This window comes from Alternaria ethzedia (genome assembly GCF_023757985.1).
Source record: "Alternaria ethzedia strain BMP 0044 chromosome Unknown scaffold_5, whole genome shotgun sequence".
NCBI classification, from domain to species: domain Eukaryota; kingdom Fungi; phylum Ascomycota; class Dothideomycetes; order Pleosporales; family Pleosporaceae; genus Alternaria; species Alternaria ethzedia.
In genome coordinates, this window is record NW_026056198.1 from 241,890 (window position 1) to 264,327 (window position 22,438).

General features: G+C 53.2%; 5 protein-coding genes across 5 annotated transcripts; 3 read left to right on the plus strand and 2 right to left on the minus strand.

The window, feature by feature from the left end:
• Positions 1 to 725: 725 nt before the first annotated feature.
• On the plus strand, positions 726 to 2,032 carry J4E87_002813 (uncharacterized protein; the record flags this gene model as incomplete). Its single annotated transcript, XM_049374447.1, has 4 exons — positions 726 to 949; positions 1,008 to 1,296; positions 1,354 to 1,608; positions 1,658 to 2,032. 4 exons carry the CDS (start codon positions 726 to 728, stop codon positions 2,030 to 2,032), a joined length of 1,143 nt encoding a protein of 380 aa, XP_049235438.1.
• A 1,153-nt stretch (positions 2,033 to 3,185) lies between these two features.
• J4E87_002814 (uncharacterized protein) lies at positions 3,186 to 4,971 on the minus strand (the record flags this gene model as incomplete). The annotated part of the gene is made up of 4 exons (XM_049374448.1): positions 3,186 to 3,233; positions 3,336 to 3,399; positions 3,504 to 3,624; positions 3,672 to 4,971. The coding sequence occupies 4 exons, from the start codon at positions 4,969 to 4,971 to the stop codon at positions 3,186 to 3,188; spliced, it is 1,533 nt and encodes a 510-aa protein (XP_049235439.1).
• A 576-nt stretch (positions 4,972 to 5,547) lies between these two features.
• Positions 5,548 to 7,405, plus strand: J4E87_002815 (uncharacterized protein; the record flags this gene model as incomplete). The annotated part of the gene is made up of 2 exons (XM_049374449.1): positions 5,548 to 5,618; positions 5,671 to 7,405. The coding sequence occupies 2 exons, from the start codon at positions 5,548 to 5,550 to the stop codon at positions 7,403 to 7,405; spliced, it is 1,806 nt and encodes a 601-aa protein (XP_049235440.1).
• A 2,595-nt stretch (positions 7,406 to 10,000) lies between these two features.
• On the plus strand, positions 10,001 to 11,440 carry J4E87_002816 (uncharacterized protein; the record flags this gene model as incomplete). Its single annotated transcript, XM_049374450.1, has 2 exons — positions 10,001 to 11,209; positions 11,267 to 11,440. The coding sequence occupies 2 exons, from the start codon at positions 10,001 to 10,003 to the stop codon at positions 11,438 to 11,440; spliced, it is 1,383 nt and encodes a 460-aa protein (XP_049235441.1).
• A 2,875-nt stretch (positions 11,441 to 14,315) lies between these two features.
• On the minus strand, positions 14,316 to 22,126 carry J4E87_002817 (uncharacterized protein; the record flags this gene model as incomplete). Its single annotated transcript, XM_049374451.1, has 8 exons — positions 14,316 to 15,788; positions 15,985 to 16,633; positions 16,680 to 17,450; positions 17,560 to 18,226; positions 18,281 to 18,434; positions 18,484 to 18,645; positions 18,692 to 21,555; positions 21,607 to 22,126. 8 exons carry the CDS (start codon positions 22,124 to 22,126, stop codon positions 14,316 to 14,318), a joined length of 7,260 nt encoding a protein of 2,419 aa, XP_049235442.1.
• Between the last annotated feature and the right edge of the window lie 312 nt (positions 22,127 to 22,438).

A 22,438-nucleotide genomic window follows, 5' to 3' on the forward strand; every position in this document is an offset into this window, starting at 1 on the left:
ATCCAGTGCATGAAGAAGCGGTGCACTAGCGGACACGTCAACGGCAGGCGGGTCTTTTTCATGCTTCTAGCGGCAGTGGGCGGTGGGGCGGAGGTGAAGCTGGAGCGCCATGCAGCCAAGGTCGAGGTCTACTGTGGCGCTAGGGCGCGCTGTGGCGTCGCGCTTAGCTAAGCAGCGGTGGGCGTCGCGTGCAGGCACTGCAGTCGCACCAGAGCATGCACACATGAGCGTGCAATGGGTGAGAGAGAGTGACTGTCCTCGCTGCTTGTGCTGCGGCGAACCCGTCCATGCGCTCAGCGGCCGCCTAGTCGCCGTTTCCCCTATCCATGCACTCCTGGTCGCTGCTCTCAGGCAAGTGGGCCCTCGACTGTGCGCAGGGGCCGCTTCCGTTACCGGATGCGGCCAAGCCCCATGGCTGCGCTCTTCAAAATAATCTGCCTGGTCGAGGCCTGCCCTCTCTCTCCCCCATCAAGTCAACAACAGAGACCAACCACGCACCCCATCAACCCAATCCTCTCTCAACCTTCCCCGGGCTCGTAGCTACCCACTCCACACCCCCCTCGTCAACAGTTCCACCAGCAGGCGGTTCGGCAATCCCATCACCCACCAACCACCACTACTGTTCAAGGTTACCTTTACCGGTCTACTAGGACTCCAAGTTTCGTCAACCTCTTACACGCCCGGTCTATCACTCGTGTTCGTCAACCACCCAAACTTCAGCAATCATGTCCGCACCTGTCGACAGTGTCACCGCCCAGATGGCCACCACCTCCCTCAACGACAACAACGCTCCCACCGCCACGGAGAGCACTGGCGCTCAACAGCCCACCGCAGCCGAGGACGAGGCTGTGCGTGCGAGTGCCGCTGAGGGCAGGCGACTTTACATTGGAAACCTCGCGTACGCGACCACCGAGGGGGAGTTGAAGGAATTCTTCAAGGACTACCTGGTGTAGGTGGACCCTGTTTCTCCGCATGACGCATCACGTCCAAGCTAACACGTGGTGCAGCGAGTCCACGACCATCCCCACCAACCCACGCACCTCGCGCCCCGTCGGCTACGCCTTCGTTGCCCTCTCGACCCCGTCCGAGGCTGAGCGTGCCATCGCCGAGCTCAACGGCAAGGCCATCCTGGACCGCAAGGTCTCCATCCAGCTCGCCCGCACTCCCGAGGCCCACGCTGAGGGCGCCGGCAGCGGAGCCGAGGGCAACACTGGCGAGGCCCGCCGCCGTACTTCCACCCGTGGACGCGGTCGCGGTCGTGGCCGTGGCGGCCGTGCTGGACGCGGCGGACGCGCTGTAAGTACCTCCGCACCCCACCACCTGTCTTCACAAGCTAATCAAGTTCTGCACCAGGCCGATGCTGAAGGCGCCGAGCAGGTCGAGCTCTCCAACGAGGCTCCTGCCGACTCCACCCCTACAAATGTACCCGGCCAAGTTGCTCCCCTAACCGAAACTACGAACGAAGCGCTTACCGCAAAGAAGGGCGCCGACAAGTCTGCTCCCCAGGGGCCCCGTGAACGCAAGCAGCGCGGTCCTCCCGAGGACGGTGTTCCCTCCAAGACAAAGGTCATGGTTGCGAACCTGCCGTACGACCTGAAGGAGGACAGGGTGAGTTTGCACATCCCCTTCTCACAGCACGTGCTAACTGGTGAATCAGCTTCTTGAGATCTTCAAGGACTACTCCCCCACCCAGGCCAAGATCGCCCTCCGCCCCATCCCCCGCTTCATGGTCAAGAAGCTCCAGGCCCGCGGTGAGCCCCGCAAGGGCCGTGGTTTCGGTTTCGTTACCCTCGGCTCTGAGGAGCTCCAGCAAAAGGCTTGCTCCGAGATGAACGGCAAGGAAATCGAGGGTCGTGAGATCGCAGTTAAGGTCGCGATCGACTCCCCCGGTAAGGAGGACGACGCTCCCGACGCGGCCGCCGATGGCGAGGCTCCCCTCACCGAGACCGCGGCCGCCAACGAGACCGACAAGGTCGTTGAGAACCCTCCCGCCACCTCTACCCCCGCTGCCACCTCTACTCCCGCCGCCTAGGTAGCGGCTGCTGCTTAGACGCGCGTCATCCTCGGCAAGTCGCGTCAGACATGGCATTGCGCTGTGGATTTGTGTATCGAAGTTTCTGGCCCATCGACATCTACCATTTACCTTGATAGAAAGATATGGGCAAGCGCCTTCAACATCTTAGTCGTTTTAGGTTATCGGGTTATCCGCAAAAGTGCGAATTCGGAGTCTGTCAGGTGTAATATGGTGGACTATCTCGGGTTCTTTACGGTTACGGAAAACTTATGTTAGCTGGCACGAGAGATGAGATATCACATGAATGAACAAACAAACAAACCTGCCGTCAATGCGACGGTTGATGAATGACTATTTCACTTCGAGAGTTTTGTGTTTCTTCCTCTGTGATTGCGAGCTGCACCCTAGCAAGACACCCAAGTGTTGTCCCGAAGGCGATGGCAAGGGCAATCGTGATGCGACTTTCACTGTCTTGATTCAATTGACGATGTACTAATGTGCGCCTTATAAAAAGAATTCATGGGCGGTGAATCCGATGTATTACTATTGCAATCTAAGCTCATTAAGACATGGTATGAAGTATGAAGTACATTGAAATTATCTAATATCTCGCATACTCATTAAAGCAGCTTTGAACAGTCTTCCGCGATATAGGACAAAGATAAACGACCTTAGTGGTGGAATGCATTCTTAATATTGTTTACAGTCTTCTTGGCCCAAGAACCGATTTTCGCCCAGAACGAGTTCCAGCCACGTCGCGTAAGTAATACCTCATCTCTACCTTTGATGCTCATCTTGGCTTCTACTCGAGCCGTCGGCGTAGGCCAATTAAACTCTGAGAGAGTTGCGCCGGATGGGCCTGAGGGTAGGCTGACTGAAGTGCTGGAATGGGTAGAAGTCGGCAGAGGCGATGCTGGTTCTGTATTTGTAGCAGATACTGAGGTTGATGCTGTGGTATCTGTTGTGGATGATACTACAGATCGACGCCGGCGACGTTCGTATTCTGATTTAATTGCTGAAGCTATAGATGTCGTCAGAAAGCTTCAAGACGTCAAGTTAATCGAGTGACTTACTAGGTGATGGAGTACCAGAAGTAGCTGGTACATTGATGCTTGAGAGCAAGGAGAACTCTACTGTCAGAGAGGTAGGCTTCAGAGACACCTTCGCCGGCTCAGATGTCTTCGAACCGCCAATCAACGTAGCTGTCGCGGACAGTCCACTGTACATGGGCGGAACAGTGCACTCGCCGTCTGCTCCAACGGGCCCAGCATCAACAGGTACAGAACGACCATTGTTATCGATATCAGCCATGACAACGCACCAACCTGTCCCACTCGGTATCCCTGATGGTGTCGCGACTTCTCCTGCTGCTGCGTACGGGTATCCTTGGAAAGTTGAAGGGGGGACGCATTCTCCCCCTGCCCCTGCAGGCCCACCTGCGACGGGGATAGGGCTTCCATCTCGGTTTATGTCCGCGACTGTGACGCACCAGTTGACGTCGGCGGGTATGTTATTCAGAGCAGCAATTGCTGTTGTTTTGGCAAAGACGACAGTTGTTGCTGTGGTCTTAACGGTGACGGTGCTGCGGCCTGTTACGGGCTGGTCTTGTGCTGGGAAACTTTAGCTTTAACAGGACTTGCGTTGGATTAAGACATACCGAGGAAGCTGACGGCATCATCTTGGGCTATTGATCGGCTCGCGCTCGCTATTGTGGTCATTGAAGGCTGTGCTGTTACAGTGGTGATGCTCGTCAAGGTAACTATGACAGTCACAAGAGATGGTCCGCCGGGTGCTACTACCGAAGGTGTGATAGGCTGCGGAGTCACAGAAGTCGTGCCGGTCACCGTTACGTGTACTGTGTTTGATTCGATTGTCGACGATACAGGAGGTGATGACGTAAGCACGGCACTCGGAATGATTGGCGACCCAGAGCTGAGTGTCTCTGAAGGTGATGTTGCAATAGACGTAGATGATGCTTGTGAGCTAGCTGGGGCTGCAGCGGGTGGCTTAGGCTGAGGGTTTCCGCAGCTCATGTTCTTGATTCTTGACTGTCGAGAGCTTGGATCAATGACACTCCAATCGGCCTTCTGATCCGATGTAGTGTCTTTGAGTAACTCGAACCAGAAAGTAGTGTACTTCCCAAACACAGCACAGCCAACCTCACTCCAAAACTTCTGGAGTTCGTCTATACCGGCAACTGCAGCGCCGTGTTGCTCGGAATCGGTAAAAGGCCAGCCCATTTCCGCGATCCAAACCGGTCTGTTGCCTGCGCGCTGCTTGACTCTCTCGAGAGAGCCTTGGAAGCTTGTACTTGCTGTTCCGATACTGTCTTTGTTCCAGTACGGGTATGCAGTCATGCCGATGAAGTCTGCATTATCCACCACGGCATATTGCGCGGTATCGACATGGCCGATTGGTTTGTCCTTCATGTACTGGGCGAACGATGAGGAAGCGATGCTATTCTTCACCTGTGCTATGGTCTGCGCAACGACCGCTGCAGTAACACCAACTTCTTGAGTCGCCTCGGCACGGTATACATCCTCGTTGCCTACAGAGAGTCCAATGATGAGGTCGGAAAGCGCTTGACCGTGCTTCTTAAACCCTTTCTCGAGTGCGGCCATCTCGTTTTTGACGTTCTCATCAGGTGAACCGCCCTTCTGCGCTGGTGTTATCCAGAAGCCCAGTAACAGGTTGGTTTTGGAGGCAACAGCGGCATCAAAAGCTTCGGTCGGGTCGTCGAGGGTTTTCGCTGCTCTGCAAGTAAAAAGGCGGGCACTATCAAAGGGTATGTCGGTAGTCAGGTTCTTGGCCAGGTTGAAGCCATCGAGGAAGTCTGCTTTCAGTTTGGCATTTTCCTCAAGACCCCAGAAAGCACCGTAGTTGAAGCCTGTATAGACCTGACTTGCGGCCAGCGCAAGGTAAGGAAATAAGAGACAGTAAAGAGGGAAAAGCCTCATTTCGTGATGCAAGTCTTCTCAAAGCGGATTCGGACAGTATATTGCATAGAAACAGAGGAGGAAAGCAACAGAGGAAATCCATCTAGTAAGTACGACTGAGACTTGAATGTCCATGATGTTAGCTTGAGCGATGTGATGGGCTGCAGACTGTGACAATAGGACATCGTTGAACAATACGTATTCATCATTATTCACGCAGGTGATTGTGCCTCTACACAAATACACGAGCAAATAGATACCAGAGTTCTGACGAGTGAATGGGTAGGCGTAAATAATTTATCGTCGCTGACCTGAATGCACCTTCGACTGCAAGTTCAGATAGACTAGATCGGGGTCGATCGTCTCGCCATGCAAGGCCAAGAGCTAAGAAGGCTTAAATGGAGTCATTGATAGAAATCATAATGGCGGGGGAGAAGAGATGGCCGCTGTTGTGGGGAGAAGAGAGTGACCAATGAGGAGCGAGATGATGCAACGCCCTGGAGTCGGAGAAGCGTCCGTCCCCGCGGCCTCCGAGCTCGCATCGATAAATTATCAGGAACAGCCAGCCGCCACGGAAGGAGCAGCCAGCCCGCCACCATGTCTCTCGCACGCTTTGGAGGTGCTCTCGCGCGCGCAAGGTGCTCCCCGCGGCCGCAATGGCACGCAGCGTATGTCCCCAAGTCCACCACACGTCCGGCCCGCCAGTCTAATTGCTTGCAGACGTGCGCTTTCCAGCTCCGCCATCCGCACCGCCAAAGCCGACAATGAGCTCAATTCGGTCAGCAAGCACATCACCCAGCCCAAGTCGCAGGGCGCCTCGCAGGCTATGCTGTACGCCACCGGCATGAGCGAGACGGACATGAACAAGGCCCAGGTCGGCATCTCGTCCGTCTGGTACTCGGGCAACCCGTGCAACATGCACCTGATGGACCTGAACCACAAGGTCAAGGAGGGTGTCGAGCGGGCCGGGCTGCTGGGCATGCAGTTCAACACCATCGGTGTTAGCGACGGCATCTCCATGGGCACAAAGGGCATGCGCTACTCGCTGCAGTCGCGCGAGATTATCGCAGACTCCATCGAGACAGTCATGGGCGGCCAGTGGTACGATGCGAACATCTCCATCCCCGGCTGCGATAAGAACATGCCCGGTGTCATCATGGCCATGGGGCGTGTGAACAGGCCCTCCCTCATGGTCTACGGCGGTACCATCCAGCCCGGCTGCGCGAAGACCCTCGAGAACCAGCAGATCGACATCGTTTCCGCTTTCCAAGCATACGGCCAGTTCATCACGGGCGAAATCACCGAAGACCAGCGGTTCGACATCATCAGGCACGCCTGCAACGGGCAGGGTGCTTGCGGAGGAATGTACACAGCAAACACAATGGCTACTGCAATCGAGACCATGGGCATGTCGCTACCTGGCTCTTCGTCGAACCCAGCGAACTCCAAGGCGAAGATGCTGGAGTGTCTGGCAGCGGGTGGTGCCATTAAGAAATTGCTCCAGGAGGACATCCGCCCGAGCGACATTCTTACCCGCGAGGCATTTGAGAACGCCATGGTCGTCATCAGCATCACCGGTGGCTCAACCAACGCTGTTCTTCACTTGATCGCGATCGCTGACTCTGTTGGTCTCAAGCTTACCATTGACGACTTCCAGAGCGTGAGCGACCGCATTCCATTGTTGGCGGATTTGAAGCCTTCCGGAAAGTACGTCATGGCCGACGTTCACGATATCGGTGGCACCCCGTCGCTTCTCAAGTTCCTGCTTAAGGAAGGACTTCTCGATGGTAGCCAAATGACTGTGACTGGTAAGACACTCAAGGAGAACTTGGAGAACGTCAGAGATTTCCCCGCCGAGCAGAAGATCATCCGACCGCTCAGCGAACCTCTAAAGTCCTCTGGTCACTTGCAAATCTTGAGAGGATCCCTTGCCCCCGGAGGCTCCGTAGGCAAGATCACTGGCAAGGAGGGCACCCAATTTACCGGCAAGGCCAAGTGCTACGATGCTGAGGATGACTTCATCACTGCTCTCGAGCGTGGCGAGATCAAGAAGGGCGAAAAGACTGTCGTTGTCATCCGTTACGAAGGTCCCAAGGGCGGCCCTGGTATGCCTGAGATGCTGAAGCCTAGCTCCGCCATCATGGGTGCTGGTCTCGGCAAGGACGTCGCACTCATCACAGACGGTCGCTTCAGTGGTGGTAGTCACGGCTTCTTGATCGGTCACATCGTGCCCGAGGCGCAGGAAGGTGGCCCTATTGGCTTGGTTCAGGATGGTGATGAGATCACCATCGACTCCGAGTCCAACGAGCTGAACATCGGCGTCAGCGAACAAGAACTAGCAGAGAGGCGGAAGAAGTGGACCGCGCCCGCCTTGAAGTACCAGAAGGGTACGCTTTTCAAGTACGCGCGATTTGTCAAGGACGCTAGCCAAGGCTGCGTTACCGACTCTGAGTAATCTTCACGTTTGAACGTCTCTCATGTTTGCATCTGTATGTATATTCTGATGGCTACAGCTGGGGTAAAAGTCACATCCGGAGTTCGGGCGGGCGATATTTGTATATTCGACACAATGTTATCGATATAGCTATTCGATCTCCAGCATCCTCATTATTCATGCTGCTTAATCCAAGCTGCCATTACCACAACATCTCGAGCTTGATCTTCCGTCGGCGGCACAACCTCTTGATCAGCGGTCTGTCATCCAAATGCTGACAGCACTCTCCCAAGCGACTCCTTCATCATAGCACAGAGCAAGATCTTCGAACCCCGAACAGCATCCCATATGGCTTCGAACACGTCTGTCCCATACCCTCTGTAGAAACCCCTCGTCTAATGCACCGATACCGGCAACAAATCCAGTGTCAACACGCTCGACAGAACTGATTCTCATCAAACTCCGGCCTACGCCACAAGGCTTGGGATCAACAAAGTAGCTACACTGCAAGCTTCGTTACCTCGACGATGTGGTAACATGGTAATGAAAGCTGGAATGCTTGGACTAGTAGGTGCGTCTGGTAAGCAGCAAGAGGTGCAGCCTCTTCTTGATCAGCTCGTAATGCCAGCCCTTATTGACCAAGAAGCGTCAATAAAAGCTGGCCGTGCAGTGATGGCGAGGATGGAATCTAGGGCGGCATCGAAAAGCAATAGATGTGAAGTTCCTCCACACGAGCTTGAACGCCATGAAATGAAAGGACGATTGCCGTGCAAAGTGGTCAAGAAGTGTTGTGTCAAAACATGAAGAAGATACGGACCCAGTGAGGAAGACGGGAAGGTCTTCTAAAGACAAAGGCTGTAGAATGAGCTGTTATCTGAGTTTGACAAGGCTGTTGACATCCTAGTACATTTGGTCCCTGATCAGTGATAAAAAGCAAAGACAGGCACGGCATAAAGTTCCGATACGAAAAACAATAGAATATGCGGGATCATCTCCCGTAAAGTTGCGGTAAGTTGGAACCCTGAACCATTCCTTGCCATGTTTTTCTGTGAAGATTGAGTTTCTCTTTCTCATGCCGGTGAGTGTCAAGAGTTTCGGAGAAAGGTGCGGACAGCTGGGCACGTGAACGCATTGACCATCCTGCGTCGAGAACCACGCCTGGATTGTTTCATCACACACTTACACCTGCAGCCTCAGCTTCATCATGGCAAACTCCGCAACTTTAATGATTTGTTAAGGGGTCGCAGTGACCCAAAGAAATGCCCAAGGAAAGGTAATGCAGGGCGAGCAGTGTGACCTGGTTGCGCAGCTCCCGGGAGTATGGATTCCGCGCAAGATAGCTCATTTCTCCCCTGACCCGGTGTTTTGGAGTGTTTGTTGATGATCAGGTGTTCATGTTGGACAGTCAGGTACCTGCGCTGGCCGAGCTTGGATAGCTGACGATCATCGACGAAGGAGATGGGAGACCGGCGCAAAGCGGCAAGAGTGTGCCAACAACGAGGCGAGACGGCCATTGTTCATTACCGCTATCTTAGGATGGCATGGGAATGCGCTCGCATCGATGACCGGAAAGCTGCAAAGTGGAATATCGGCGAGCTTATTGCCCGCCATCGAGATACCTGCCGTTACAGCTCGAACGACAATCAAAGAGTGGAGCTGATCTCCCTCGTTCCGTTAGCCGCGTCGATCATCGCGTCCGCTTTGGGTTGCCCTCGACGCGCTAGACAGAACTTGCCGATGACGCTGAACCATATGGTCCGAAAACGCAAGATCGACGTCTTGGAATGTAAGTCATGAAAGGTGCAGATCGTCAGGGGAGTCATCCATACAACGCAAGCCTAGGGTCACAGAAGACTGGATGAGGCAAGACAGATGCATCGTGAGCCTCACCACCTCGCAGATGGCCAGCAGGACGAGGCGAGTCCCTAATGAGACGGCAATCTGAGGACAATCACCGTTGACTTCCGCAGTGTCCTGCCGCCTACAGATTCTCGCCCCAATTTCGAGTCCCCCGCGAGAACTAAGACGTGTCTTTGACATCTGTTGCGCAACATGACTTACTCAAGCCCATGAGTAGCGTTCCGGAAGCTTGAAAGCCGGGATCTACCTCGAGATACGCGCTAAGGATAAGGGTCTAGTCCCCTTATCCTCTAGCATGCGTGGGCCATACCCCAGAGGATCAAATCTTACTCCTCAGCTAGGCCAACAAGCTTCAGAGCGGTCTACGTGCAAGAGCCTCATCAGCAACGGCAGTATCGGCGATGCTTTCATGAAGATCGCCAATGCGTGCGCCATGACTAGGCAAGCTGTAGCTCTAATCTTCTCATCCTGGTATGGCTTGGTGTAGGATCTCTCCACCCCGGTGACGATTGCGGCTTGTCTTGGGCCTGAGCGTCTAGGAGAGTATCGATTGACTAGACGTGCTGACTCGGTGTATCAGAAAGTACCTGGGTGCGGTGAGGGCATATAAACCATACTGCAGTCCACCTACAATCATCATCCAGCTCACCTACCACACTCTTTCAGTTCTTTGCCAATCGCTCAGTTCGCTATAGACTAATAATACTTATCCCTCTTAATATCCACCAACCCACCAACAAAACTCCAACCGCCAACATGCGTTCCTCCATCGCCGTTAGCATCATTGCTCTCTCCACCTCGGTCCTCGCAGCCCCTACTCCTCAGGTTGCTGGCGTCAACAACCTTCTTGGTTCCGTCACCAGCACCCTCGGCTCTGTCACCAACCCCGGTGCAGGCAACGACAACCTCATCCAAGGCAACGGCAACAGCAACGGCCAGAACAACGGCAACGGAAACACTGCTGGCAATGGCAATGGCAACAACAACGAGGCTGGTAACGGCAACTCTGCTGCCAGCGGCAACAGCTTCAACCTCAAGCCCCTTGGCAGCAGCATCCTGAACAACGGAAAGCGTGCGGCGCTTCTTGACAACCTCAACGGCGTCCCGGTTGCTGGCACCATCCTCAGTGGCGTCACTGACGGCAAGGGTGGTCTCCTCAACGGTGTCACTGTTGGCCCTACTACCGACGGCATCACCGACAACGTTCCCGTTGTCAATGGCCTCGTTGGCCGTGGTGTCACTCAGGGCCTTGACGTCAGCCAGCTGAGCCAGACCCAGCTCCTCTCCCTCCTCAGCCAGGTCACCGGTGCCCTTCAGAACACTGGCAACACTGCTACTGGCACTGTCAAACCGGTCACCGACGCCACCGTCCCAGTGACTGATGCTGTCAAGCCTGTCGCTGCCGCTGCCGGAGATGCCGTGAAGCGTCAGTTGAACGTCGGTGGTCTCACTGGCACTGCCGGCGGCCTCGTTGGTGGTGTTACTGGCACCACCGGCTCCGTCACTGGTGCTCTTAAGCCCGTCACTGGTCAACTCCAGCCCGTCACCGGCACTCTCAAGCCCGTCACCGGCGCCACCGGAGCCCTCACTGGAGATCTCCTCAAGCGTCAGTTGAACCTTGGTGGTGTCACCGGCACCGCTAACGGCCTCGTCGGCGGTCTTACTGGCTCCACTGGCTCCGTTACTGGCACCCTCAAGCCCGTCACTGGCCAGCTTAAGCCCGTCACTGGTGCTCTCAAGCCCGTCACCGGTACCCTCCAGCCTGTCACCGGTACCGTCACTGGCGCTACTGGAGGCCTCACTGGCGAAGTTCTCAAGCGTCAGGTCGACCTCAACAGCGTTACTGGCACCGTCAGCGGCCTTGTCGGCGGCATCACCACCACTGCCGGCTCTGTCACTGGCGCCTCTGCCGGCAGCGGAAACTCGCTCCTCAACAACGGCAACAACAACGGCCAAGGCAATGGCGTAAGTCTCTCTCCAACACCCTCCTTTCTCGACTTTCAACTAACATCCACTTCACAGAACAACAACCAGGCCGGTAACGGTAACGGCAACGGAAACAGCGCTGGAAACGGCAACCAAGCCGCCAGCGGCAACGACTTCAACGTAAGTCCCGAAACCGAGCTTCCTGAGATCAACGGCCCGCTCGTCGAGCTGCCTGACCTCAACATCGCTCCCACGATCAAGTCAGTCTAGTCTAGATCATTGGGTAGTAGCTAGAGTTTCATGACATGTGCTAACGGTCTCTCGCAGCTTTAAGTGAAGGCGACTATGAATTGAGTGCGATATACTCGGGACGACTTTCCTTTCTACGATGACGGAGGCATACCCTGGTTTGCTGGATCTCTATACATATTTAGTAGTAGTACCAATGTACTGTTTTGACCACTGAACAATTTGCATTTCATCCTATTGGTACATACGTGATGGCTGAGCAACAGAAGTTTCCAAGCGTTTTACACACCTTCAATTAACAACATCGGCCACAGTCCTAAAACTCGCCATCCCTATGCTGCCACTTCCATCCTCATATCTACTTTCGTGTCCTGTACTTGAAGCTGTCTCATCAAATTGCTGCTAGCAATGCGTTGAATAACTGTTGTCACGAGATCTAGAAATAATGAAAACCTTGTCTGGCCAATGCCTACCAGCATATACGGCAGCAGTAACATCACGCCAGTCGTGCACGGACACACTTCTCGAAAGCAATCTCCTGTATAGCCCTCTACACAGGGCAGGAATTGTGAAGATAATTAAACGTCATTGGGTAGTACTTGCTCCTGTCGTGCTCCAAAAACGCCATACGCGTAATGGTTATTTTGCGCCGTCTTAGTGACCACCAGTAGTGGGTAGCTAGAAGGCAGTTAGCACAAGATCAGTATACGTGTCTAGGTGAGCAACTTACGCCGAGGTAGACCTTGAAGGAATCGTAGATGAGCCATTGGAACGCAGTCAAAGTACCAATCATGAATATACGAACAGGCAGTCCGTTCCAAAGGCCGCCGAACCCGATCTTGCCGTATATCCTGCCGATAGCCTGTCCAGCGCCCTCGCCAGCCTTTCTGTCGCTGTTGAGTTTCGAGACCATCACGTCTAGTATGTGTTAGCTCAGTTCCGCGATTTTAGAGTTTTTACGCAATGTTTTTAACATACCTGCGGGATGAGAGACAACTGCGCATCCGACACCAGCAATGTATCCACCGAGAAAGCTCACACCGGTTTGCTGCAAGGCCCCGTATGACTCCTTTGGCTTACCCAAGAAGCCGTAGATTTGCTTGACTGTCTCTTCGAATGTCGCGAACTTGACCATGGTGTACGGGATTTGACGCGCCCACAGAGGGTACAAGCCCTTGTACAAACCACCAACACCCTCCTCCTTGATCACCTTCGCCCAGCCTTCTCTCAGTGTGTTTGCGAACGGTGGCATGGTAGTCTGCATGCGGACCTTGATTGCTTCCATAGGACATAGCGCGATGTCGGCGAGGAACTCGGCGGAAGCGGAGGCAGCTAGGTATACGACTGTTTGCGGCGCGCCGGGCGCCAGCTTTTCGCCGTACAGGTATTTGAATACTTCGTAGAATCCGTACTTTCCAGCACCTTGCATGGAGTAGCCGATGAAGGTTGGTGTCCAGCCGAAGAAGACGCCCCGTAGACCTTCTTTGGAGTAAATCATTTTCCAGGCTTGTGAGTTGGACTTGTAGAGGTTGGAATCGACTTGACGGCGGCATTTCACCTGGAAAACATTAATTAGCAACTGAAAGCCTAATTGACAGCCCGTAAAGTCCCCAGGCCATCACGCGCTCTCTACAAAAGTATGCGACTTACCAAATCCAGCGGCGTGACCATAGTGTGTGTAGGTCCACACGCGATTATGCCACCCATTGTACATGCCGCAAAGTACGAGCCTGAGAAGAGCTCGATCTTTCTCTGCGGCTTCATCGCGTCCAATTTGTTGGCCATTGTGAGTGATTACCGAATTCCAATCGCTTCAATCGCGGTTATGGCTTTGATTTCGCGTGCGGTATGGTAGCTATCGTCGTGTCCGCGCCGGTTGACTGGTATAATCGTTGTCGCGTGCTGCTTCCCAGGATGCTGTCGCAAGCGAAGAAGAGATTGAGGATTTGTACAAAGGATAGACGAACGCTGATTAGAAGAGAGAACGGGAGATCGGATTAGACTACCTAGGCACAAAAGCCGACCGGGGCGCCTTGTTATGACCGCACAGCTTGGATAGTTGGAAAGCTTGTCCGCAGCTTCCGCAATTACCTCGCTATGACGTCGCTGCTGCAGGTGGGACGCGCGACCACCACGCTGACGAAGCCTAGCGTGATGCTTATCGATACATGAACCCCCGACCCTCCGCGCGCGAACTGTCGGGTTTCGCTGCCAACAGCGCAATGAAAATCCCGTTCTGCTATGTTGAATGTCAATCAACTTTGTGATAAATGCGGGGGGAGAGAAATCATTCCAAATTTCTTCACGTTGACTTCGTACGAACTAAGGTCCGCGACTTACTCGACTGCTCGGGCAGCTTCACGCTGGAGAAACAAGATGTTATTATTTGCGTGATAATCATTATTATTTGCTGTGTCGTGAAGAGGCTGAAGGTCGTCAAGCGTGATCGTCATACCTGGTCTTTAATATACAGACTCCCCCCGTCTAAGTACGCCAAAGCACCACGCTATGCCGCCCAAGCATGAACAATAAAGCAAAGAATGATGAAGCACCGAAGCCAAAACGCCAATGCCAGGGTGCATCACCTGCAGTCCATATGGAGCATCAATCCCTATCAATGACTCCGTCGAAGACCCGGAATGTGCAGGGCTCAAAAACCGTCTGCATATGCTCTCATGCTCTCATGCTCTCATGCTCTCATGCTCTCATGAAACCCATGATTCAATCCCCACCACCCTGAAATCTCGTTGAAATCGTGATTCGCTCATCTGGTAACAATGCGAGCCTCAACCCTTCGCTGAAGGGCCGCTGCTGGCGCCGCCATACCACAAAGAAGCGAAGATAATGAGCGGATGGAGCTGGGTAAATTGCGGGCGGACGGAAGGCCACCCAACAATTACATGTTGTTATCGTGTATGTTGTCAGTCTCTGAATCACTACCAAAGTCGGAATGATCATAGAGATCTTCCGCTGATAGGCCATCGTCCTGTGGCCATGTCTCTAGCCTTGGCTCTATCTCTCCAGTCCAGTGTGCAATTCGAGAGCTGTCGTTGGTGTCGTCTCTGTATGGATCCAATTCGGGATCCTCGCTATGGATCAGATCGTAGAGCTGCTGAACGAGAAATCGGCAAGTTTCGATGAGAGGAGATAGATGAGGTTTGAGCATGCCGTGATCCTTCTCGTACAGAATGCGCTCCATCATGTCAGTGGCCATCTCGCGGAGTACTCTCCACCTCATTTGCACCAGATCTAGAGGCCATCCTTCGTAGCTCTTGTATAGCTCGCAGACCAGCATATGTGCACCTTTTCGCACACTGTCTTGTGCGTGTAGCAGCAAAGGAGTGGCCCATATGCGGCTTTTCGCGATGATCCATGTAAAGAATATGTGTCGGTGCTTTTGTTGAAAGATGGCCGCATTCTTTGTTTGCAGAAGACCGCCAACAAAATCCAGAACCGCCAAGCCTCCTGGTACACGGTCATCGTCCATTCTACTGGCTGACGCGACCGCCTTCGAAACCGTTGTCACGATCTTGTAAACGTTGTCCACCATCGGAGAGCTCTCGCAATACGAGAGTGCCGCTTTCACGTAAGAATCGCAGAAAGGGGCTTCGAGGGAGACACCCTCGTAGATGCTCTTCAAAAGATTAGTCTGGACTTGTGGGTCCTGCCAATTGAGCATCGATTTGACAATATCGCCCGGGTGGAAGTGTTCCAACTTTGTCTCATCGAACATTTCCAAGGCTTTGTCTAGAACCGCGATCGCCTTCAGGTCGCTGTCCCAGTGGTACAGAACTTGTCGTTCATGGAATGTTAGTGGAAACCTCGAGGTCTCCCGATCCAGCGTAGACAGACGATCGTGCTCGTGGCGAAGAGGTTGCAGACTCGTGTTCATGCGTGAGAGCAACGCTGATACGAATCCAATGAATCTGTTGTAGATACCCGACTTCTTGCTTATGATTCTCCAGAGATCGGGTTGGTCGTCCTGGAATCTAGCGTACGAGTGCATGCAGAGTAGCCTCAAGCAGAATACCAGGAAGCCGTGGTCCAATAGAAGACCGGTTTCCAGATGGCCCATCTCGGCCAGTTGAGTCAGCGTGAGATAGAAATCATCCCAGCCCCGTACGGCCATGTAAGATTCGTCTGCAATGGCACGTAGCCTAGCGGTAATCTCTGAAAGTATACCGTTTGTCGGAGTGGAAGATTCCAGATCCATCTCGTTGTCAGCGCCCTCTAGACCGTACAGAGCGGGCTCTTTCTCTCGCAAGACTTTGAGACAGTCAATGAAAAAGCTGCGCATCTGGGACCGCACTTTAGCATGCATGCAGCGAAGAAGCATGTTGAGAAGGGCAATATCGTCGGTAGCGAGTATCTTGAGAACGATATTGCAGCAGGTTGAGCATGGAAGCACCGACCGCCGCAGCTGCAGTATCGTCTCGGAGAAAATATCGGCATTAGTATGACGCCAGACGATGTGCCCTAGATGCGCAAGTACTATCTGCAAGGAGTGCTTTTCCTGTAGGAAGTTAGCGTCTCGGACTTAGTAGGTTGAAGATAACATGGCTTACCTGCGTGTGGCCTTCGGAGCAAGAACCGTGGTTGAGTGTACGTGACATAGCATGCAGCTGCCGCACAAACCTTGTATGATTGGGGTCGAAGCGGGAATATTCTCGGATAAACAGCTCGTTGGCAGAATCAACTTCCTTCTGGAGAGTTGGCGGCATGGGAACCTTGAGCGTTTTTCCGTCTGCAGAAGTGACCCACTCACGCTGGTCATCATCCACAGCGGTGCGGCGTTGATAGAAGAGCATATATGCCGAGTATTGTTTTGGTATGCGGTTGTATGAATCGTCCGTGAAGCCTCCGAAAGCTTTGTAAGCAATGTCTGCTGGGTCGAAAGACCCAACACTGCTATCATCAAATTCCACCCAGGTTTGTGCCGTGGTTCCTGTAGGACAAGGTCGCTCACGAATGTAAGAATAGTAATGACCGTGCTCGCAGGTGCCCGTGTGTACGAGCACGCCAACAAGATCGAACATATCGGCTTCTTTTGGCTTGCCTGGGTCACTGAGATGGTCGACATGGTATGCGCTAATGTCAATGGTCGGTGGGAACTCGAAATAATCGTAGACCTTCCTACGGCTAAAATCGGCCAGGTCGAATTCGAAGCGCTTTAGGTGGAAGATGAGGTTGTCGGGCACCTCCTTGAAACAGGTCCTGATTTTGTCAGCTTCTTGCTTTACCAAATACACATGCGACTCACCGCTTGACTGCGTCGACGTATTTGCCATCGCACTTCTCGCACTTGTACTTGTTGTCGCCTTCCATGACATCGCCTCTAACAAAAGCCTGGAGACTCTCCTGTAGCGTTGCTTTGCCCAAAACATCGCATTGTATTGCAAAGAAAGGCTCTGATCGTTCCGAGACATGCTCACATTCCTTGGATTTGATCTGATTCAAGGTTTGCCCTCCATAGAATGAGCGAAATTGCTGCTTGTGCTCGTCCTTGATGAGCTGTCGTTCCCACTGATCGAAGAGGGAATTGTAGAATTCATCTGCGTCCATCTGAACGCTGATGTCTATTGGCATGAGTTCTGAGTTCCTTACGCAAGCTGCAAAGCTCCGGGGATCCGCGGCTTTGCGGAAGGAATGCTGCATGTTCGTGAACAGTCTCTGGGTCTCAAGAAGAAGTTTTTGAGAGCCACTGGCTTCCTGAAGCTCCAAACCGAGAATGAACTTGCGGAAATTGAGGTTCATGAAGAGCTGCGTGAGAAGCGAGTTCGCGTAGCAGATGGCACGAGGGTTGTACAGACCCACATAGCCTGTGCTAGAGCGTATTTCCAAGGAGCGATCGACTGCAAGCGTTGGTATTGCTGGCTCATTCTCCTCGGTCTCTACGTCTGCTGCAAGTTTGACCAGGCTATTGTACGTGCTGCTATCCTCAGCTAGTGCAAGCATGAGATCGTACATCTCATGCCTTGTGTGAGACTCCAGTATGGGAGCAGTGGCTGCGCTGCCCACTGCAGTAGAGGAGCTGGGCCATGTCAGTATGTCACTTGACTAAAAGAAGAGAGAGTAAGATGCAAAACTGAGGTGAAATCAATGCGAACAAGCGAAACATGGGAATGATGTGCGTGACTTACCTCTTCGTAAAGATGTACTTCCTGAAGATCTTTTCCATCAAGTCGCCTGCACCAAGAGGCTTCTTAAAAGACTTGAGTGACAGTATGCAGCACAGTATGAGTTTCGTAAGCCCAAAAACGACGCGGTCGATGTCGTCCCGGCCGACAAATTCCTGATGTTGGTGATCCAAGAGCAGGTCGCTCCAAGATGTTAGGTAAAGTCGGAGTGAAGGTTCGTCCCGTTTGTACTCGTCCTTCGCCCGGAAGACTTGCTCGGCAATGCTGAACAGTTGCTGTGATTGAGCGGGAACGCACAATGAGCCCGGAATGAGCTCGGAAATGACTGCCCAGAATTGTGTGGCAATCTCGCCTTTAGTGATCGGACATGTGGATGGAAGGTCGCCGCCGCAGACGGATGTGATCTTCTGAGCGACATGCTCTCGCACAGACTGCCTGGGGTCGCTCAACAGTAGAACCCGGTGGAGTCGCGGAGTTTGAGGATGCTCAACGAACGCTTCCCAGATAACTCGAGAGTGGAGTGAGGCCTCTAGGATAGTGCCGTAACAATCCTGGATTACGGTAGCATCTTCATTTGTTTCTAGTGCCATGCATAGGATCGTCACAAGGCGGTTTCCGAGCCGTGCGCCATCTGAGAAGTAAGCAGCCGAAGCGGCGGGAGAAGGACGTTCTGCTTAACATGAGCCATGAACCGTGATATAAGACGCGCCAGTATGAAAGTTACCTCTAAGAAACTCCAACAGAGCATGCACGAGTACCGCTGCAAGCTGCAGCTCTTGGAAGCTCGAGATGTTGTCGCTGATGAGCCGAGGATTGAGAAGAGCCTCGTTCAACTGGCGTATAGCATGGCCCAGGAACTTCTCGTCCAGATTAGACTTCTAGCTCGTTAGTACAACTGTATCAATAAGTATTGTCGGACCAACGCACATGACGGATTTGCTCTGCCAGCCTCGCCTCGAGAGCCAAAGCGGCGTATCTCGCCTGATAGAACTTTCCTGGAGGGAAGAGCTCCTCTGATAGCGCCGCACCGGTCACGACGCTCTCTGCAAAAGCATACCGCGCCGGGAAGAAGCTCAAGTAATCGAATAGCTGCTTGTGTTAGTGAAATGCATCTTGATCTCGAACGGGTACCTACCATCTGACTGATGTTGTCATCAGAGTCCATTAAGGAGAACAGTTCGTCGAAATGCTTGAGTACGGTAGATTCGAACACCGAAGACCCTGTACCCTGTCCGGGCATCGGGCGAGTGACTTCCGCGTCTGGTGCCCTTTGTACTAATAGCTGTCCCCCAAAGTCGACGCCATTAAGCTTCTCGTTCGACATCTCAGTGATGTTGAGCCGCCGACCCTTTGCGAAAAGGTTGATTTTGGTGTATCCCGATACGTGACATAATCTTTGGTAGAGGTCCTTTACTGTATGATCCGCACCCATCATCACGACTTGCCTGTCGTTGCCGCACTGAAACCGGATCGCGATCGCGTCACCGTAAGGTATGTCTGTTTCGTCGACTTTGGAATCTGCTCTCCGACTTCGGTTGAACTCTGGTTTGTGGCGTATCTTCTCCAGCAGTAGTTTCTGAAAGTTAATGATCCTGCGATAACGCTCTTCATTCTCAAGAACCATCTTCTCAGTTGCAGTCACATCCATATTCGATAAGTCTCCATTGGAGGATTGAACGCGTATGAGCCTGCATGCCGAATGCATCTCCTGCATACATCTTTCCACTAGAACGACATGAGCGGCTTCCACATCTGCTAGCATAACGCCATCGGCTTCGTTGATCTGTACGTAGCGACTGGCAAGAAGACGGGCGGCGCGATCCTCAATAGTGCCTTCCGGTGAGGATAAAACCATGGACCACAGCACGTCTGCACCGGGGATCTGTAACACACCCTTTTCTCCTTGATCAGTCCCCACGAGCTGCCGCTTCATCGGGAAATTATAGTTGGCAACAAATTCGAACATGCCATTCGTGTAAATGCCGGTGTTCATGTGTATTATATGGGAAGAGACAAGTTGTCTGCAGTAGTTGTTGTCCGGGGCGAATTTGAGCGTCTGGGATAATTGCGCCCATGCCAAATCCCTGGTAGTGTTCGATAGCGCACGCGTACCGATTGTGTAGTCCCACAGCTGCTCATACATCTCAACGGGTATGGCTGACCCAGCGCAACAGATCATAAGTGCTAGAAGCTCCAATCTGCAACATAGAGCTGTTTGTTGACGTAGGGATGATTCGGCACTCCTCTCAGTCTCGACAAACCATGCGATCTCATCCAGAATCTTGCGTGTGACATCCTGATTCTTTTGGAAAAAATTCTCGTCTTCAGAAGGGATTGGTGCGGCGAGCGCGTAGATGACTTTTGCGCTTCCAGTCGCTTTCGTCGAATGACTGTAAATGTGATCCGCACAATCTCTGTAGATGGAATGGCGCTCTTCAACAGAGACATTAGGAGCCAGAGCTGACAGGTAATTAGCAGCCTCGTGATGCAGGTCTAACATGTCTTTGTCCGTATCCGCCTGGCACATTGTGTCACGGATGATGCGGGTGCAAACATTCCATGGCCTAGCAGTATCTTCTCTCGCAGCATAATCTTCCGGTGATGCTTTCTCCAGGATCTTTGGGCCCAGCTCCCGCAGGAATCGAGTAATATCCACGGTGTAGCTCCTGATAGGCAATTCATAAAGTTTCGTACAAAAGTACAAGTGATCTGCAGGCCTCATCATGTGCATGATTGCTCTAAGCATGGCCAGTGTCGCGGTAACGACACGAGGGTCAGGACTATTGGCAACGGTGTTCCAGATAGCATCCGCTTGGTCATCTGTCCAACGTCTAGTTACGACAAGAAAACCAACGATGTTACCGCTGCGCGCGATCAGTTGCGGGTGTGAGTCGACGCTGACAATGTAGTCAACGACGTTCCCATAAAGCAGAAAGTCGGCTAGATATCGCATGACGGGGTGTTCGCCTGTCGAATCGGGGTTGTTGTACTGTCTCCAGATCTCTACCAAGGAAACATCCATCATAGCTATACTCATGACGCGTAGATCCATCTTACCTTTGGTGAGGTATCGGCGCAGAAGCTTGAACTTCCAAGCGTTGGCGACTAAAGCTGGAAAGTACTGAGGCTCATCGCGATACTGGTGTTCGGGTCCAGTACGATCGACTTCGGTCGGAGAAGAAGTAGTCGGCGAATCTACGCTCCTGAAGTCGAGGAACTTGTCCACCAGATCCGATTCGATATCCTTATCCCAGAGACAGAGCTCAAATAATAGCGCGTGAAAGTACTGAATCAAGTCTCGAGCGGAGACAGCATCGGTGGTTCTACTCAAGTCGAAGAGGTCGTCCATGTATTTCTCCAAGAATTGCAATATTCCGCGACAGAACTCGGAGCGATTGGGGTCAGTCGCAGGGCTAGGATCCTGGAACATCGAGCCGCCCAATGAAGTCAGGACCGGGGCGGCAACCAACGCAATCTGGGTTTGCACGTTCAATGGCACGCGGTGGAAGGCCTCGCTGGATAGCCGTAAGATATTTTGGGCACCGTTGGCAGCCATAAAATCCTTTTGTAACAATCCGATCATTTTGCGAACATCGACAGAATATTCTTTGCTCACCATAGCGAATACAGGTGCCTTGTCCGGGCGAAGAATGGTATACCAGTTTCGCATATGCTTCTGACTAAGAAGAGGCAAAGAATATATCTCGCCGGGACGAGGTTGGGAGAGTAGCCATACGTCGGCGAGGAGGAGGAGGGAGCATGCCCTGATGTAGGCACTGAGGAAAGCGTAGAACATGTCGCCCGCACGACGATCATCCAAATGGTGGCTAAACGTAGCCCTGCGTGAGAGCAAATTGTGCACCAGTCCAGCGAGGTCGTCCCAAAACATGGCCTTGCTCGTATAGAAACCGTGTAAGTCTACCTGGGGGCCAGGCTCGGGTAGATCGGTCAGCCATTGCGAAATGCTGGGAAAGAAGTGGGGATCGATGTCGTTGTCAACTGAAACATTTTAGTATCGCAGGCGTTTAGTGGATGTGAGACATGACTTACCTCCTTGAACGTGGTTGGCCAGGTCGCGAACAACCGTGGAGTAACTCCCGTGGTGTGCGTAGGGGAACCGGCGAAAATAATCTTCTGCGTCCACCTGCACGGAGAAGGCGTCTGCTTCATCGTCGTCGTCTATTATCATGATGGGCGGACTCCCGCGCTCGTCCTCGGAACTAGTAATGAGTATTGGAGACTGGCCCGGGGTAGGAGAAGCAGCCTCGAGAAAGTTGTCAGGATTGGTGTAGTCCTCATCTCCACCGTGTACCGGAGAAGAGGGCGGGTGTGAGCGTATTGTCATTTCTACCTGCTTTTCCGAGGGCGACATGGCGGTGTTGACGGGAGTTTGTGGGTCGGTAGGCATAGCGCATAGACTGTTGCTCCCGCTGTGTAGGCGGGGGCGTTTGCGGGTGAAGCTTGCGTCGGCGTCTTCAATCGAGTCGCGGCGCGGCGGCGAGGCAGAGGCGGTGGTTGGCGGCTCGTCTGCAGCGACAGGCTGCACTGTGTCGTTGTCCGGCGCGGTCATGACGGTAGAGGGCAGGCGGTGCTGTTTGCGAAAGGACTAGGCGTGGCCGGCGACTGTTAACACGCGTGCAGGCAGGTGAGGCCAGGCAGAGGCAAGCAGTTCCCCAGTACAGGCAACAGCAGCAGCTCCCAGCCTTAGTGACCGATAGCCCCGCGCGGCGGCAGGGAAAACGCGGGGGGATTGGGTCTCATTAGCGTCAGCGACTGCAACACAGTGAATTGAGGGTATGCGCTCCGAAGGAAACGGTTCCAGTTGGTAGGCAGAGCTTCAGATATTCGGACGCGTAGCTGAGAAACCCCACTATCGTCATCC